Source organism: Quercus robur, chromosome 2, assembly GCF_932294415.1.
Source record: "Quercus robur chromosome 2, dhQueRobu3.1, whole genome shotgun sequence".
In the NCBI taxonomy this organism is placed as follows: Eukaryota; Viridiplantae; Streptophyta; class Magnoliopsida; order Fagales; family Fagaceae; genus Quercus; species Quercus robur.
The window spans coordinates 35,363,565-35,380,968 of record NC_065535.1 but is presented as its reverse complement, the minus strand read 5'-3'; the positions used below and the strand labels follow the sequence as shown (position 1 = coordinate 35,380,968).

Sequence of the window (17,404 nt, the reverse complement as noted above, 5' to 3'; positions counted from 1 at the left end):
ATTCACCCTATGGGTGATCCGTCCACTTTGTGGCCTTGATAATGAATTCACCCTATAGGTGATCCATCCACTTTGTGGATTTGATAATGAATTCACCCTATAGGTGATCCGTCCACTTTGCGGACTTGATAATGAATTCACCCTATGGGTGATCTGTCCACTTTGTGGACTTGATAATTGTTTCCACCCTATGGGTGGTCCGTCCACTTTTTGGACGTTGTTTTCTCTAGTTCACTTATGAACCTTTGTAAGAATTCAAGTAGAAAAACACGGTTGTGTCTGAATATTCCTCTTTAAAAATAAAAATGCGTTTGTAGGAAAAAGTACCTGCCCCCTTGGGCTTAAAAAGGCACAAAGTATTGTTAGCAAAAATTCTCAAAGAAAGACTAGTAATTGTAGCTAAAATTAAATAAACTGGGAAATTAGGGATTGTCGCTGTTCTTCATATTATCTCTACTGGTAGTATTTTCGTAGATGCTCCGTGTTCCATGGGTGCTGCAGCTTTTGTCCGTCCAGCGTCTCGAGGTGGTAGGTGTCCTTCCTCTACCATGACGCGATCCTGTAGGGTCCTTCCCAGTTAGGGCCGAGCTTTCCTTGCGAAGGATCTCTAGTGGCGCCCATTACCTTCCGTAGTACAAGATCACCGACCTGAAAGTCTCTATGCCTTACTTTGGAGTTGTAGTGTTTTGCCATGAGGTTTTGATAACGCGCCAACCATTGCTCTGCTGCCGCTCTGACTTCGTCCACTAGGTCGAGCTGAAGGCACATGACCTCTTCGTTCTTATCCTTGTCGTAGTTCTCCACCCGGTAGCTTGTGAGCCCCACTTCTGCGGGAATGACAGCTTCACTTCCGTATGCAAGCCGAAATGGCGTTTCTCCAGTGGGTGTTCTTGCTGTAGTCCGGTATGGCCACAGAACGTTTGGCAATTCATCTGGCCAGATACCCTTTGCCCCCTCGAGCCGGGTCTTGATTATCTTGAGCAAGGATCGGTTTGTGACTTCAACTTGCCCATTAGCCTGTGGGTGTGCGAGCGACGAGTAGTGATTCTTGATTCCTAGCTCCGAGCAGAAGTCTCTGAATGCGCTGTTGTCGAATTGCCTACCGTTGTCAGAGACCAGCACTCTGGGTATCCCGTACCTGCATATGATATTTCTCCAGACAAAACTTCGGATGTTTTTCTCTGTGATAGTTGCTAGGGCCTCCGCTTCTACCCATTTAGTGAAATATTCTATGCCAACAACCAAAAACTTTAGCTGCCTGATCGCTGTCGGGAATGGGCCCATGATATTTAGCCCCCATTGAGCGAACTGCCAAGGTGCCGTCATGGGTTCAGCTTTTTGGATGGCTGCCTGATGAAATTGCTGAACCTCTGACACTTGTCGCAGGACTTGACATAGGCTTGCGTGTCCTTCAACATTGTGGGCCAATAGTATCTTGTTTGGATCATCTTGTGTACTAACGACCATGCTCCGAGTGGTTTCCGTAGATGCCCTCATGGATTTCTCTCATTACATAGTTTGCTTCCTCATAGCCTAGACACCTCAGGTATGGTAGAGAGAACCCTCTTTTGTATAAGACATCGTTTATCAGCGTAAATCGTGATGCCTGGACCTTTAACTTTCTAGCGGCGTCCTTCCCGTCTGGTAACATGCTGGTTCTCAGATATGATATCAATGGTGTAGTCCAATTGTGTTCAGTGTCAACTACCTTCATATTTGTACTGTTATCAATAAGTGAGGAGACTTGAACAAAGGATAACACCTGTTCGGGGACGAGCATAAATTCGGTTGAGGTAGCTTTTGCTAGATGGTCGGTACATTCGTTTTCTTCCCTTGGGATTTGAACGAATTTGACTTCAAGGTCATCGATTCGGTACTTCACTTCTTCTAGATACCTCTTCATTCTTTCAATCTTACATTCATAGCCGCCATTAATTTGACTCGTTACTACTTGTGAGTCGCAATGTACGACTATGTTTTTCGCACCTACAGCTTTTGAGAGGTCTAGCCTTGCCACCAAGGCTTCATATTCTGCCTCGTTGTTGGTTGTGGGGAAATCCAGTCGGATCATACAACGGATCTTATTTCCCTCCGGGGTTTGGATCACCACGCCGACTCCTCATGCTCGTCTATTTGAAGATTCGTCTGTATAAATATTCCATTGTCTTTTCTCCTCTGCCCCCTGGCCATCTCCGAGGGTGAATTCTGCGATAAAATCAGCCACTACCTGCCCTTTCATAGCCATTCGCGGATGGTACTGTATGTCAAACTTGCTGAGCTCTACTACCCATAAAGCCATTCTTCCTACTACCTCCGAACTACTCATGGCTTTTCTCAAGAGCTTGTCCGTCAAGACAACGATGGTGTGTTCTTGGAAGTACGGTTTGAGTTTTCGCACTGCGATTATCAACGTGAAAGCCAACTTCTCCATCGGAGGGTACCTCTCTTTTGCCCCTCGAAGCGCTCGGCTCGTAAAGTAGACTGGTCTTTGCGTTCTGTCTTCCTCTCTCACCAAAGCTACGCTTACAACGGCGTGTGAAACGGCTAAATACAGGTAAAGCTCTTCTCCTGGCTTGGATGGACTGAACAACGGTGGAGAGGAAAGATATGTCTTTAAGTTGTCAAATGTCGTCTGGCATTCGTCCGTCCACTCAAATGATTTTCTTAGAGTGCAGAAGACATCTATCCATCGCTCTCGAGACGAACCTGTTCAGGGCCGCGATTTTTCCATTCAAACTTTGGACCTCTTTAACTGTCCTTGGTGGTTCCAACTCCATTATGGCCCGTATCTTCTCCGAGTTGACCTCTATACCTCTTTGGGACACCATGAAGCCCAAGAATTTCCCCGCTGTCACTCCGAACGCGCACTTGTTTGGATTCAGCTTCAGGTTGAACGATTGGAGTGTGTCAAAGGTCTCCCTGAGGTCGTCTAGGTGATCATCTTCACGCAGACTCTTTACTAACATGTCGTCAACATAAACTTGTACGCTCCTGCCAATCTGGTGCGCAAACATTTTGTTCATTAACCTTTGGTATATTGCCCCAGCATTTTTGAGTCCGAAAGGCATCACCTTGTAGCAGAATAGTCCCTAGCTTGTAACAAAGGAGGTTTTCTCTTGATTAGATTCGTCCATCTTGATCTGGTTGTAGCCCGAGAAAGCGTCCATGAAACTTAGGAGCTAGTGTCTTGCAGTTGAATCTACCAAGGTATCTATCTGTGGGAGCGGGTAGCTATCTTTAGGGCAAGCCTTGTTGAGGTCCGTGAAATCTACGCACATCCGCCAGTTTCCGTTGGCCTTTTTAATCATGACGACGTTTGCCAACCAATCGAGGTAGTATACTTCTTGGATGTCTAGCAATTTTCGAACTTCCTCCACTATGGCCTTGTCCCGCTCCTGGGCGAACACTCGTTTCTTTTGCCGGATTGGAGGGAATGAAGGTGATACATTTAACTTGTGAACTATGACTGATGGGTCAATTCCTGGCATGTCTTCGTGACTCCAGGCGAACACGTCTTGATTATTTCTGAGGAAAGTCGTGAGCGCTTGGCGTATCGGCCAACTAGCTAGTGTGCCAATTCTAGTCGTCCGTTCCAGCCGTAAGTTATCAAGGTTCACCTCTTCCAGTTCCTCCACTGGTTCTGCTAGTGCTCGTTGTTCTCCGATGCACATCGTTTGCTGTTGATCCTCCATCTCTAACATGGTAATATAGCATTCCCGCTCTGCCACTTGATTTCCCCGCAGTTCTCCTACCCCATAATCCGTCGGGAATTTAATCATCAAGTGGTATGTTGAAGTCACCGCCTTCCAAGAATTGAGAGTGGGCCGTCCAAGAATGGCATTGTAGGCGGACGAGCAGTCGACTACGAGAAACGTTACCTCCCTAGTGATCTACTGAGGATAGTCACCTGCCGTCACAAATAGTGTGATTGCGCCCAAGGGGAACACCGTCGTTCCTCCGAATCCCACGAGTGGAGCATTCGTTGGGGTTAACCGTTCCTTGTCAATCCTCATTTGCTGGAATGCCGGGTAGCATAGGATGTTCGCTGAGCTGCCGTTGTCGACAAGGACCCAATGCATGTTATAATCTCCTATTTGCAAGCTGACCACAAGTGCATTGTCATGCGGATTGTGAAGTCTTTCGGGCATCATTTTTTGAAAATCCGATGATAGGGTTATCTATTCGTGGCACCTTAGGTACGGATCCTGTAAGTTGGACGTTATGGACCATTCTGAGGTAGGTTTTGCGGGCTTTTTTGGAAGATCTGGCAGCAGTTGTGCCCCCTACGATCATTCTTATGTCCCCTACAGGGGGTCTAGGGCGCTCGTTCTCCTGTCGTGGGGCCTGCTCTTGGGGCGGATCGGTTCTTTCCTTGTTGACGAACCATTGTAGCTTTCATTGTCTGATAAAAGCCTCAATCTGCTGTTTCAGATCGTTGCAGTTGGCTGTGTTGTGCCCGTGGTCACGGTGGAAGCGGCAATACTTGTCCCTTGGCCTTTTGTTGGGATCTCCCTTTAGCTTACGAGGGAACGTCAGTGCTCCTTCATCTTTGAACTGCATTAAGACTTAATCTATCGGGGCGGTTAATGGGGTGAAGCTCGTGAACTTCCCAGCGGGGGGTCTAGAGCGCCTTTCATCTCGTTGATCTCCGGTTCTAGCCATCTTTCGCCCCTTATCTTGTCGTGTGTCCTCCTGCCTTTCCCTCTTTATGGGCTTCTCCTCGCGGGCCAACAATGCATCTTCCACATTCATGTACTTGGTGGCTCTGTAGAGTACGTCCAACATGGTTTTTAGGTCGTTCTTGTATAAAGAAAACAAAAGCTTACCCTTCCGTAACCCGTTAGTGAATGCTATTACGAGTATCTTATCATCCGCTTCGTCAATTGAAAGGGTCTCCCTGTTGAAATGAGTTATGTAGGACCGCTGCGTCTCGTCTTTTTGCTGCTTGATGCTCATTAAGCACACGGTAGACCTTTTGTACCTATGTCCCCCAATAAAGTGCGAGGTGAACTAGGCGTTTAACTCTTTGAAAATATTGATGGAGTTCGGCGTTAATCTATTGAACCAAATTCTCACAAGACCTTTCAGCGTCGTAGGAAAGGCCCTACACATGATCTCATTTGGTACTCCTTGAAGGTGCATCAGGGTCTTGAAAGTCTCTAGGTGATCGACGGGGTCCTTGACCCCGTCGTAGCTTTCAACCTGGGGTATGCGAAATTTCTGTGGCAGTGGGAAGGAGTTGATGGGGACAGTGAATGGTGAGTCGATTCTGTTTACCAGTTCATCAAGGTCATTGGACACTCGTCCTTTGAGGGCATTCATCATGACCTCCATCTGTTCCTTCATCGCCTACATCTCTGCAACAATAGGTGGTGGTGCCGTTTCCATGAGAGATGGAAGGCTCAGGTTCTGCCGCTCCGGCCTGCTTGGGGCATTACTGCCCTCTGGCCTCTCTTGGTCCTTTCTTTCGGCACTGGTACCTTCTTGGTTTTCCTCTTGAACGTCGCGTCTTGGGTCCCTTTGACGTAGATGTTCCTCCAGATCGTGGTTTTGTTTCGTGAGACGCTCTACCGCTGCCATGAGAGTTTGGACCTGTCTTTCCAACGCAGTGGGTCGGGGCGACTCGTCTCCTTGAACGTTGTTGGTGGTGGCCATCAAGCGAGTGAGTACCATGCAACTCTTATGTCTGGGAAGTGATTGTCTGGCTAAACTCGATCTTTCCCATAGACGGCGCCAACTGATGAAGCCGTAAAAATTACCAGTGAGCTACACGATCCTCACACGCTTGAAATAGTGACCTGTAAGAAGAAAGAAGTGACCTAACAGAGAGCACCGGTGTGGTGCCGGCCAAATACCCTCCGAAGGTCAAGTTAGAACTATTCTCAACTCTAGAGTGCTAGAGAGGGGTGAATTATGCGTACCTTGATTTGTGAGGGTATTGGGGCTTTTATAGTAGTAGAAGGTTGGCCTCTCTTCCTTGATGTAGAAGTCTTTTCCTTATAGGAATCCCCTTGAATAATCCAAAATGTGATGGACAAGACTTTTCCTTGTAGAGAAGGTCTTCATTAATGCGTGTATCTTTCGGAATTCTTCTTGTGCTAGGATTCCTATTTCCTTTGGGATTCTACGAGGATTCAGGCGTGTGTAGCAAGTATTTCAAGTCAGGGTTTCTACTGTGCCTTGGGCTTACCCATTGTCGGCCCATGGGCTAGGATCCGTCGAGCCGAACATAACAAAGGTCCGTCAAGCCAATTTTTACTCCTTCAATAACAAATTCAATTCTATATCACATGAATTGATTCTTTGTGTACCAAACACCAAAATCATACCTAAATTGATTCACAATTGACTTCATAATCAGTTTAGCCAAAAATATAGTTTTAATCAAGTTTTGAATCAAGGGATTTCATTCAATTGAATATAAAATATAACCAAAGTATACTCCACCCAAAACATACACCCAACTCCAAGACCATACCCAATTGATAAATTTTATTTTTTTTTATTTTTTTTTTAAAAGAAGAAGAAGAAGAAGAGAGAGAGATAACAAAAGAGGCAAACAATTATCACAAAAAATCATAGGTAACAAGTTGTTAGGCCTTCAAATTTTCTAACTTTCGAATGATTATCATAACAAATCTTAAATGACAAGTTGTTATTGATGGGTAAAAAGTAATGTCATTGTTTGGACCAGATTAGAAGTAATAATAGTTTGACACCTAAGATTTTGTTATGAAATTGTTAATGGACAAGTTCATGAACCTAAGGTTGAGGCTTTACTTGTATATATATAATAAAATATAAAATTTAGCTTTCTTAATATATATATATATATATATATATATATAGATAGATTGATAAGGTCATAAGAAATATAAAATTATCGGTTTTTTGACTTATTCAATTGGTCATATAAATAATCTAATTCATGGTCAAAAGTTATGTGTGAATGCGAGGTTAATGAACTTAGTATTCTCAATCAAAAAAAAAAAAAAAAATCTTTTTATAGAGCCATAAATGAAGAGTAGTTGTCTATCAAGTAAAAATATATGTAAGCATGTATTTTTTACAGTTAACCATGACTTTATATGAGAAAGAAATAATTTAATCAAAAGATGTGTGAACAAGCTTCAGCTTAATGAACAAAATAAATGATGTAGTAAGGATGAACATGTTTTTTTAGCTTGGTTATAAAATTAAGCCTGGCTAATGTTCAAAATATAATTTTAAATAAACCAATCTTGAAATTTTGATAAACAGCTCAGTTTGGATCAATTACAACCCAATGCAATAAATACGTACCCATGTTGTGAACCCTTCATTCAGCCACAAATGAGTCCACTATTCTGTTGTTACAAGATTGCCAAACCACTGATGTGCTAGTTCATGGGCTACGACGATCACAACCTAGATAAAAAATGATAATAATTAAACATTTTGTGTAGTATAGCTCCAAACTATATTAGCCAAAAATTAATAATAATTAACCATTTGGAAGAACATTGGACATCAAATTATCCCATTGCACATTAGGTGGTGTATAGAACGTCTCCACTGTGTAAAATTATAATTATGAGCTTGTTTGTCACATATATGCATATAGATAGCTCTATGACTTGATTAGTCGTTAACCTGTGCAATGCATGAGATGATTAAATAAAAATTAAAAGTATTTATTTTGCTTAAAGGTCTATGACTTGACTTAAAAAAAATGTATAACTTGAAAATGAATGAAAATAAGTAATTTTTTGTCCAATATAATGGTTTAGAAAAATTATTTTTCTTTCATATCATTGGTTCCGCATAACACATCCCGGCATGAGCTATTCTATAGTGATGACTTCACACAATACCCAACTGCAATTAAATTTATTATCCACCCCGAATCTAATCTATATTATCTTGATAGTAGATTTACAAATTGAATTCTCATATCCTCCATCATTTAGAAGTTAATTGAAGGAATAATTATATGTAATGTATAAATTTTATTCTTTTATAATATAAAATTATTAAAATAATTAAAATAAAATCTAATCTTCTAGAAATTTTTTGAAATAGAATTTTAAATTTCTTAAAACTTAGTTAATAGAGTTTCTATTTTATCTAAAAGTGAACTATCACAATTAATGAGAATTTAACCATTTTTTGCAAAGAGAAGATAACCATAAGTCCAATTTTTATTTTATAGTATAGGATGTTATAGTTAGATTCGTACCATGTGTAATACGTTAGTCTATTATGATAATTCCAAATAATATCCTAATACCTATCTATATGAGTTTTCTTTTTTAATGATGCCGTAAATGATGAAATTTAATAGAAGTCATTTAAGATCCAATGTGTCTAATAATTTTTTCTTAAAAAAATATAATTTCAAAAGTCTTTTAATTGTAAAATTTTTTAATCATAAAATAGACTCTATCTAAACTTTAAAGGAAGCATTCGGAATGATCACATCATTGATACCATATCATGATGGTTGCAAGTAGCAATATTATTATTCATGATTAATAGATGAACAATAAAACTGTGAATTAACAATTTAACAATTCAAATACTAAGTTTAAACTACAACAACACATATACAGTAGACTCCAAATATTGGAACATATTTCTTCTGTCATTTTCATTATTCAATCAAAACCAAAATTTCAAAGATAATTCCAATTCAATTAAACCCAATACATACATACACATGAATGTAAAGAATTCCAAAAATGAAAACAACAATCTCCAAAAGCCTCTACCTAATACAGTCACTATTTATTTTTATTTTTATTTTTTTCAGATTGTGCATTCTTTAGTTCTTTTTCCTTTTATGTTTCATCAAACTTTTTCTAATTGACCAAAATATCTCTCATATATGTTAACATTAAACCTGATAAAAAAAATTTACATACCTTTTTTTTTGAAGGCGCTCCAAGAACCAAAATCAATGCAAGAGATTGTATAGCAGAGTGATGTTGAAAGTGTAGAATGATATAGGAATGAAAAGCTGAGTTGAAATTGTAACAAATAATGACTAAAAAAAAAAGTATTTATAATATAATATAGGGATATGGATTCCTAATCAAATTTGGTTATATATATATATATATATATATTTTGAAGGATGAATATGTTGGTAGAGTCCATTTGATATAAAATTTAAATCCTATTGAAATTAAAAATGATATATATATATATATATATATGTATATGTTGAGTCTCATTTGATATAATTATAGAGTTTAAATCCTATTGAAATTATAATTTCGAATCAACGTTAATATATAAAAAAATGAAAGAAAACATGATTGATAGATATAAGGAAATATGATAGAATTTTTTTTTTTTTTAATAAATGTCATCAACGTAGAAATTATCAAATTAATGGAGATATATTCCCTTTTTGGGAATAAATTTATATTAGTGGATTTATTATATAGTTTGTTAGGATTATCTAAAAATTCCTTGATTAGGTGATAATTTAGGTCTCTTTTAAGTATAGTGATTGTATGGCCTCAAACAGCTAAATTTAACATTTGATTTTGCATGATCCTTGAGCTGCCAGAATGCTTTGGAAGAAATTAGTAGTCAATGAAATAAATTCCTTGCTATATCCAAATTTAGATTGTATATTGTTATCATATCACTATTTTAAACCCATGTATGCATAGATAAGAAAAAACACCCCCTATGATTATGATTATGATTATGATTATATTTTTAGTTAAAGGTTACTTCTACAGTTCTACCCAATATTTAAAATAACAATACTTATGAGTTTTCATACATCACAATAATAATAATACCAATTTGCAAAAAAAAAAAAAAAAAAAAAAAAAGAGCGTGCAAAGAAAATTAAAATTGTACAACTAAATTTGTAAAGCTAATATGAATGGTCCATGTTAAATTAAATTGTAAAGGAAGAAAAACACTAATAATATATTCCCTCGTTTGATTGCTTATTCCTTCAATTTTTTTCTTTTCTTTTCTTTTTTTTTTTAATATCAAAACACATAATAAAGTGGTCGATGTTAACAAAAAGAAAAAGACAAAAAAAGGAAAAAGAAGAAACAGGTGGAAGGAAGGAAGGAAGGAACATGGTGATGATGTACGAAACGAAATATGTTTACGTTGGTTTCGTGGTTGTTGCTTGCTTGCTTGCTTTTAGGAAAAACTCTTTTTTAAGGTTCAGTAGTGTTGGGAAAGTCCAACGTAGTAGGAAAGCAAAGAAGATAGGCGGCCATAACATGGACACCCCACTTGTGTCACTGTCAGACACTGTGGATGGTGCCGTAGACCACAAAGGCCGCCCAGTCCTCCGATCGAACACTGGTGGCTGGAGGTCAGCATATTTCATCATAGGTAACACTTTAACACTACATACATGAGTACAGTATCCACTAATTATTTCATATATTTTGTGTGTGCGTTTTGTGATAGATTTGTTATATATAGGTGTGGAAGTGGCGGAGAGGTTTGCATACTATGGGATAAGCGCGAACTTGATAACGTACTTGACGGGACCGCTGGGTCAGTCCACAGCCACTGCGGCGGAGAACGTTAACGTATGGTCTGGAACAGCGTCGTTGCTTCCTCTTTTGGGAGCATTCCTGGCTGATTCATTTCTGGGTCGCTACCGCACCATTGTCGTTGCTTCTCTTATCTACATCTTGGTACGTCTGTGTCCCTCTCCTAACCACACTTTTTTTTTTTTTTTATATACTAACATTTTCTCGATTGGGTTCCACTAACTTCATTTTTTTCACTTACTAATAACCATTGTAGAATAATTTGGAGCTCTAAAAATAGCTTCTTGTTCTTTGCTTTGAACTTTGGGACCATGGAATTAAATAGCTGCTTGTGCTAAATGTCTTGTACATCGCCAATTTATTCTTTTGTGCCCAGGACTTTATTTATTCAAGTAAGTTTTCTTTTTTTTCTTTTTCTTTTTTTTAAAATAAGAAAGAAGTAATAGTATTGGGTTCATTTGCGTGGTCACTTCCTGAAACAACTCTTATGTAAAATCCACACTTGTAAAACCGTGTATGTAAGAACCACACATGTGGGATAAGAATGACATGCAGCCCAACTCTATTAGCTATAGACTGCAAGGTTTTGAAACCTGGATCGGACTGTACTGTTCGACCGGAAAAACCTCGAACCGTTATTTTTACGATTCGTTTAGCCTTAAGAATCGCTTTATGGGAAAAAAGTAGGGACCCGTGTGAATCGCGGTCAGACCTCACGGTTTTGAGAACCGTGACCAGACTGCTTCTCACGGTTCCCTACTTTCCTTTGTATCTGAACCTTAAAAAGGCAATGAAATGGACATTTTAGACTGTGCACGGGTTTTCCGGTCTGACTTGGGCTTTTTGTTTGAAAATATTCACTGAAAACTTGTCGGAAGTTTTGAATCCTTCATCATTGAGAGGGTTATCTTGTTCGCTAGAAGCTGAAAGTAGCAGATCTTGTTCGCTAAATTGATGTTTTGGAGGAGATTTTGCTCGGATCTTGTTTGCAAACGATGCAGCTCCTTCTTCCTCTTTGTTTCTTCACTGCTTCTTCAATTCTTCTTTCGTTCTTCATGTTCTTCTGCCTTCAGTTTAATGTAGATGACTTCTTTCAACTTTATTTTTGCTTTTTAGTTTGGTGAGCCTAGCACATGTGACATGACAAAGCCTTGGAAAATTTCCATCTCATTCTGACTCATTGCCCCTCCCAACGTAATATAATGGAGAAGTGAATGAGCCTAATTTAATATTAATATATGATTGTTTTTGAAAGTTTCTGGCTCATTGCCGTGTGAGCCTAGCACGTGTGACATGATGGAGAAGTGGATGATGACAAAAATGAGTTTGAAAGTGGATGAGCCTAGCATGTGTGACATGATGGAGAAGTGGAAGATGACAAAAATGAGTTTTAGCATGTGTGACATGATGGAGAAGTTGAAGATGACAAAAATGAGTTTGAAAGTGGATGAGCCTAGCATGTGTGACATAATGGAGAAGTGGATGATGACAAAAATGAGTTTGAAAGTAGATGTGAAAGTTTCTGACTCATTGCCCCTCCCCAACGTGAATATTAATATATGATTGTTTTTTAAATTTGGACGTTTTTGGTTTTTGTTTATAATTATTATTACTTTTTTAGACTATGCTTTATTTTGTGAAATTGCCCCTCTTGAAAGATCAAGTTAAACTCCCCCTCACCCCCTAATACAAAGCCTAAATACATTTAAATATATTAACATCTTCATTATGGATTTGGATCCTTTCCATTTGATGGCCATGAATTAAAGTTGAATAAATCTAGGGTCTAACTTTGTAAGGATACATTTGTAATGGGCTTCAAATAGACTAAAGCTATTTTGAACTTAAATGCTTCTCCAATTTGCTGGTTGATTGATATTTTTTTTCTAATCTATAGCCTATTTACCTTGAAAGAGAAATTTGTAGAAGTTGATAAAACATGTCAAATTTAAAGTTTTTAGTTGTTTAATTTGGTCCTTCAACTTTCAATATCGATTAGGTCCTTAGTTTTTCCCTCCCTTTTAAGTTTATACAAAACTAGCTAATATGGCAAATTGGGCACACATGAAACGGTTATTGTAAAACATGTAAAAAAAAAAATTCAAAAATCAAGTCAATTTCAACTATTAGACTTTTTTTTTATGGTTAGTGCGAGGGAGACTCAAGGATGACATCATATTGGTTTTGAAATTAATGGTTGAGAGACCAAATTGAACCTCGTCCAATACTTAACATTTTTCTAATATCTTTCCTAGGCACAAGTTCCCATATATGGCATCTTATATACAATGTTGATGGTCTAATGAGCATTCATACCTTGTATGAATGCTCTTGAGACAGTCAACATTGTACATAATTATTAACCCGTATATAATATATATATATATATATATATATTTATTTATTTATTTACTGTGCTAGCCCACTAAATAAAAGACACATGTTGTGTTGGAAAATCTGGTTTTGTATCTCATACAAAACACATAACAGAAGCAACAAACACAAATCTACTTCATTCATGAAAGATAACATGTAACCCTGAATTCTAGAACAAAGAATAGAAAGTGTACCTTGATGCAGTGAAATTCAAAACAAGACTTGAGAATACCTTTAATCAACATCTCAATTCCACATGATGCCCAAGAAGTGTGGTCTCTCAATCAGTCCTTTTGTATGTTGATTTTCAAAGAAAGTTCTTCTTCTCCTCCTTGTAGAGAAAAACTGTTTTATTTTTATTTTATTTTTTTTATCATACGTACATACTAACTACGTTAGTAGTTACTTTATTTAATAACTATTATTAAATAAAAACTGATTATCTAATTGGGTTAGCCTTTTGGGCCTACCCGATTGGATTTTAGTTTGTGGCTTGAGATGGGACCAAAGAGAACAAATAAGACTTTAGCTTCAATGGGCTTAGGGCTTTTCTATCAACTCTTAACAAGTCTAAAGTTACCATTAATTATATTTAATAGCACTATATAAATATAATTACATTCTAGACTTTATTAATAAATTATATCCCAAGACTCTAATGATATCATTTGACCCTCCATGAAATATCCATAGTGAACAAAGTCATAAGGAATTGTCACTTTGTAAACAACTATTTTATCCTTGAGTACCCGGTTTACCCGGTTTATTGAAATCTAATTTCAATAAATATAAGCTTTAGTAACTCCTTACTAAAGTGGGCGCCTTGAATAACCAGTTTCCATTAAACTTATATCAAAAGGATATTTCGTGTCTCTATATAAGAGATTATGGATTCTATCTTGAGAATATGTGTTCCCTTAACACTACATGTGGTTACCTAATATACTGAGATTTTGACTGTGAATATTAGATCTGACTCTAGATATATCAAAGTAACCTACATTTCATAATCGGGTTCACTATCCTCTTAGGATTGAGAGTCTATGAAATTATAAGTCGTGAGATTAATTATTCAGGTGACAGTTGTTGGTTGAATAATTAATCTCACAGCGGTCCAGTTCATTATGTCTTAACACTTAAGACACATCAACACATTAACTAGAAGTCTCCACTTCCATGATCAAGACAAACCATCTTAGTTGATGTGTTATAGTCTTCACAAATGAAACGCCTAATTTCATCACTGACTACAAACTATATTTTGAATTTACAAGGAATTTGTGATTTATATATTCTGTGACTAAATCACATACAATACATCTCAAGGACTATGATAATGTCCCATTAGTTCATTTATAAATAGTCTCATATAATTAAACAATTTAATTATTTATGACATATCAATAAATTGGATTTTATGGCATAAACCCCAACATGTTGAACCTTAATTTATACGTAATCTTGACTTTGAGAGAAATGCCTTATTTAGCATTGTGTTAGAAGCTTCTGTCATATTTTTCTGTTAAATAATCTTTGACTTGGATTGGGATGAATCACAGGGACTAGGCTTGTTGACTGTGTCGGCTATGCTTCCTTCTCTAAGCACTTCTGATTACATAGACGCCAACAAAATTATGTTACGTTCTACTTGTCAGCTCCAAGTAATCTTATTCTTCTTATCTCTATATCTAGTTGCAGTTGGGCAAGGTGGACACAAACCTTGTGTTCAGGCTTTTGGAGCTGATCAGTTTGATGGACTAGATCCTGAGGAGTGCAAAGCCAAAAGCTCATTCTTCAACTGGTGGTATTTTGGTATATGTGGGGGTGCTGCTATTACAAATTTGGTCACATGCTATATACAAGAAAACCTTAGTTGGGGTCTGGGATTTGGAATTCCTTGTATTCTAATGGTTGCTGCATTGGGCGTTTTCTTGCTCGGTACCAAGACTTATCGATATAGTGTTAAAGGGGATGAGAAAAGCCCATTTCTCAGGATTGGTCGAGTCTTTGTTGCTGCTGTTAAAAATTGGCGGACTACCCCTTTGCCAATAATTATTGAAGAGGAAGCTCATGCAACCCTGCCACACCATAGCTCTGAACAATTCAAGTAAGATAAGTGCATTTCATCATATGCTGATAAATTAAGAGGAAAAGGAAATAGAAAAGTAGCAATATAGGAACAGTAACTAATTATGGTACATTTGAAGTCTTAGATAAGCTTTTATTTCAGTATACTCGCAATGTCTTTGACAATTTCAAAAGAACTTGGAAATAGTAAAATTAATTTATCAAGAGGCTTCCAAACGAAGGAAAATTCTTAGGTACTCTCAAAGTACAGAGAAATGACACACTCTCTTCTCAAATTCATGGTGGATCTCACCATAAATTTAATGAGTGGACTTCACCATGAATGTTAGAAGAAGGAACATCATTTTTCATACTCCGGGAGTACCTAATAATTACTCCCAAACGGACTCTCTTTTGTGCTTCTATAGGATTTTATAAACAGCCATTGACCTTGACACTCCTTAAGAATAAGACCCTGCCAAAAAAGAAAAAAAAGAAAAAGGAGGGGGCAGTAAGGCTGCTTATTAATCACATCTCCCAAATATTATAAAAATGGGATCTTGGTGTATTAAGTGCAAGCTTTTTAAGATTGAGATCAGGTTTTCATGTAATGGCAAATGTCTTCCACCAAAAACAATAAGTTGCGGGCTCAGTATCCATGTTATGTGGTTATTTGCTTACCTAAAGCTACACATACCAATTACCACCTGACATTGGTCCCAAATTAGAGGGCTCTTACATCTTTTTAGGATGCAACTTTTTAGCATGACACAAAGGGACTTCTGCTTTTCCAAAGAAAGGGAAACAAATTTGAAAATAGTACAAGGAACTTCTCTTATATTAAGAATGCCATAATGTGATTCGTAGGTACTGGACAAGTCTTCCACTTGCAATAGAAGTTGACTCACTAAAACTACTTTGAATCGGTTAATTAAATATTTAAATTAGATAACAAGTCCTCTTATAGGGCCATCTGAATCCTCTGATGTTGCAGGTTTCTTAACAAGGCCTTGTTGTCCCCAGATGGTTCAAAAGAAGAAGGCAAGGTTTGTTCTTTCAGTAACATTGAAGAAGCAAAGACTGTTCTTAGGCTTGTTCCAATATGGGTTACGAGCTTGGGATATGCTGTTGTGTATGCTCAGATCTCAACTTTCTTTACCAAGCAAGGTGCTACTATGGACAGAACAATTTTTCCTGGTTTTGAGATACCAGCTGCTTCACTACAGTTCTTTGTCAACCTGTCCATTATTCTCGTCATTCCTATATATGATCGCATCTTTGTTCCTATAGCAAGAGCTTTTACTAGAAATCCCTCTGGTATCACGATGTTACAGAGAATTGGAATTGGGATGCTTTTCTCTGCCATTTGCGTTGTAGTTGCAGCTCTAGTTGAAATGAAAAGGCTCAAAATTGCCAAAGAATATGAGCTAGTTGATATGCCAAATGTGACTATTCCAATGAGTGCATGGTGGCTTCTTCCTCAATATGTTCTGTCAGGAATTGCTGATGTTTTCACTGTGGTTGGCCTACAAGAATTCTTCTATGATCAGGTCCCAATTGAATTAAGAAGTGTGGGCCTCGCCCTCTATCTCAGTATTTTTGGGGTCGGGAATTTTTTAAGTAGCTTTCTCATCTCTGTCATTGAAGAAGTGACCGGCAGGGATGGCAAAAATAGTTGGTTTGCTGATAATCTTAATCGGGCACATCTTGATTACTTCTATTGGCTACTTGCAGGACTCAGTGCAATAGCATTGGCTGCATATGTATATTTTGCAAAATCTTATATTTATAATAGGAAAAGTACAACATAGGTACGGTCATCCCACGTTTACTTCAATTTGTAATATATAGTAAGCAATTAAGGGAGGGCTAATACATAAGAGTGAAGTGTACTCTCATATAGGGGTGTGCAGAAAACCCATCAACCCGCCAAACCCGACCCAACCCAACCCGACCCACCGGGTTGGGTCGGTTTTTAAGGCTTGGTGGGTTGGGTTGGGTTATAAAAAAAAAAAATTATAGCGGGTCGGGTTGGGTTTGGGTCATAAATTTACAAACCCACCAAACCCAACCCGACCTACCATATTTAATATATATTTAAAATATATTTTATATTTAATAAATTTTTAAAAGAAAAATCAATTGTAGGGCACTTTTATATATATATATATATATATATATTTAAATATATATTATATATTTAATAATTTTTAAAAAAAACAAGCTGTAGAGCAACATTTTCTCAATTCCTCCTACTAATACTAATTTAATATATATAAAAAATATATTATATAATTAACAAATTTTTTTAAATAACCAATTCTTCCTATCCTATATAAAAGCCAATTAGTTCACACAAATCCTAATAAATTACTATTGTTGTTTAGTCATTAGTGTTGAGCCTTTATGGAGTTACATTGATACTAATCTTTAAGTTTTTT

General features: G+C 37.5%; 1 protein-coding gene across 2 annotated transcripts; it reads left to right on the top strand.

Annotated features, from left to right (window-relative positions):
* The first annotated feature begins 10,050 nt into the window (after window positions 1–10,050).
* On the top strand, window positions 10,051–16,858 carry LOC126713503 (protein NRT1/ PTR FAMILY 5.10-like). 2 transcript variants are annotated; one of them, XM_050413261.1, is made up of 4 exons: window positions 10,051–10,353; window positions 10,447–10,664; window positions 14,456–15,003; window positions 15,958–16,858. In XM_050413261.1, exons 1-4 carry the CDS (start codon window positions 10,089–10,091, stop codon window positions 16,772–16,774), a joined length of 1,848 nt encoding a protein of 615 aa, XP_050269218.1. In that variant the 5' UTR covers window positions 10,051–10,088; the 3' UTR covers window positions 16,775–16,858. The 2 variants fall into 2 exon arrangements, with proteins under 2 accessions (XP_050269218.1, XP_050269219.1); XM_050413262.1 differs by lacking the exon at window positions 10,051–10,353 and adding an exon at window positions 10,777–10,912 and having other exon boundaries at window positions 10,516–10,664.
* The last annotated feature ends 546 nt before the right edge of the window (window positions 16,859–17,404 follow it).

Excerpts from the sequence above, each read along its gene's own strand:
- LOC126713503 (XM_050413261.1), top strand. The coding sequence starts at position 10,089 with ATGGTGATGATGTACGAAACGAAATATGTTTACGTTGGTTTCGTGGTT. Across the intron at positions 10,665-14,455 it reads CTTCTCTTATCTACATCTTG|GGACTAGGCTTGTTGACTGT; the intron begins GTACGTCTGTGT and ends GATGAATCACAG. Across the intron at positions 15,004-15,957 it reads CATAGCTCTGAACAATTCAA|GTTTCTTAACAAGGCCTTGT; the intron begins GTAAGATAAGTG and ends CTGATGTTGCAG.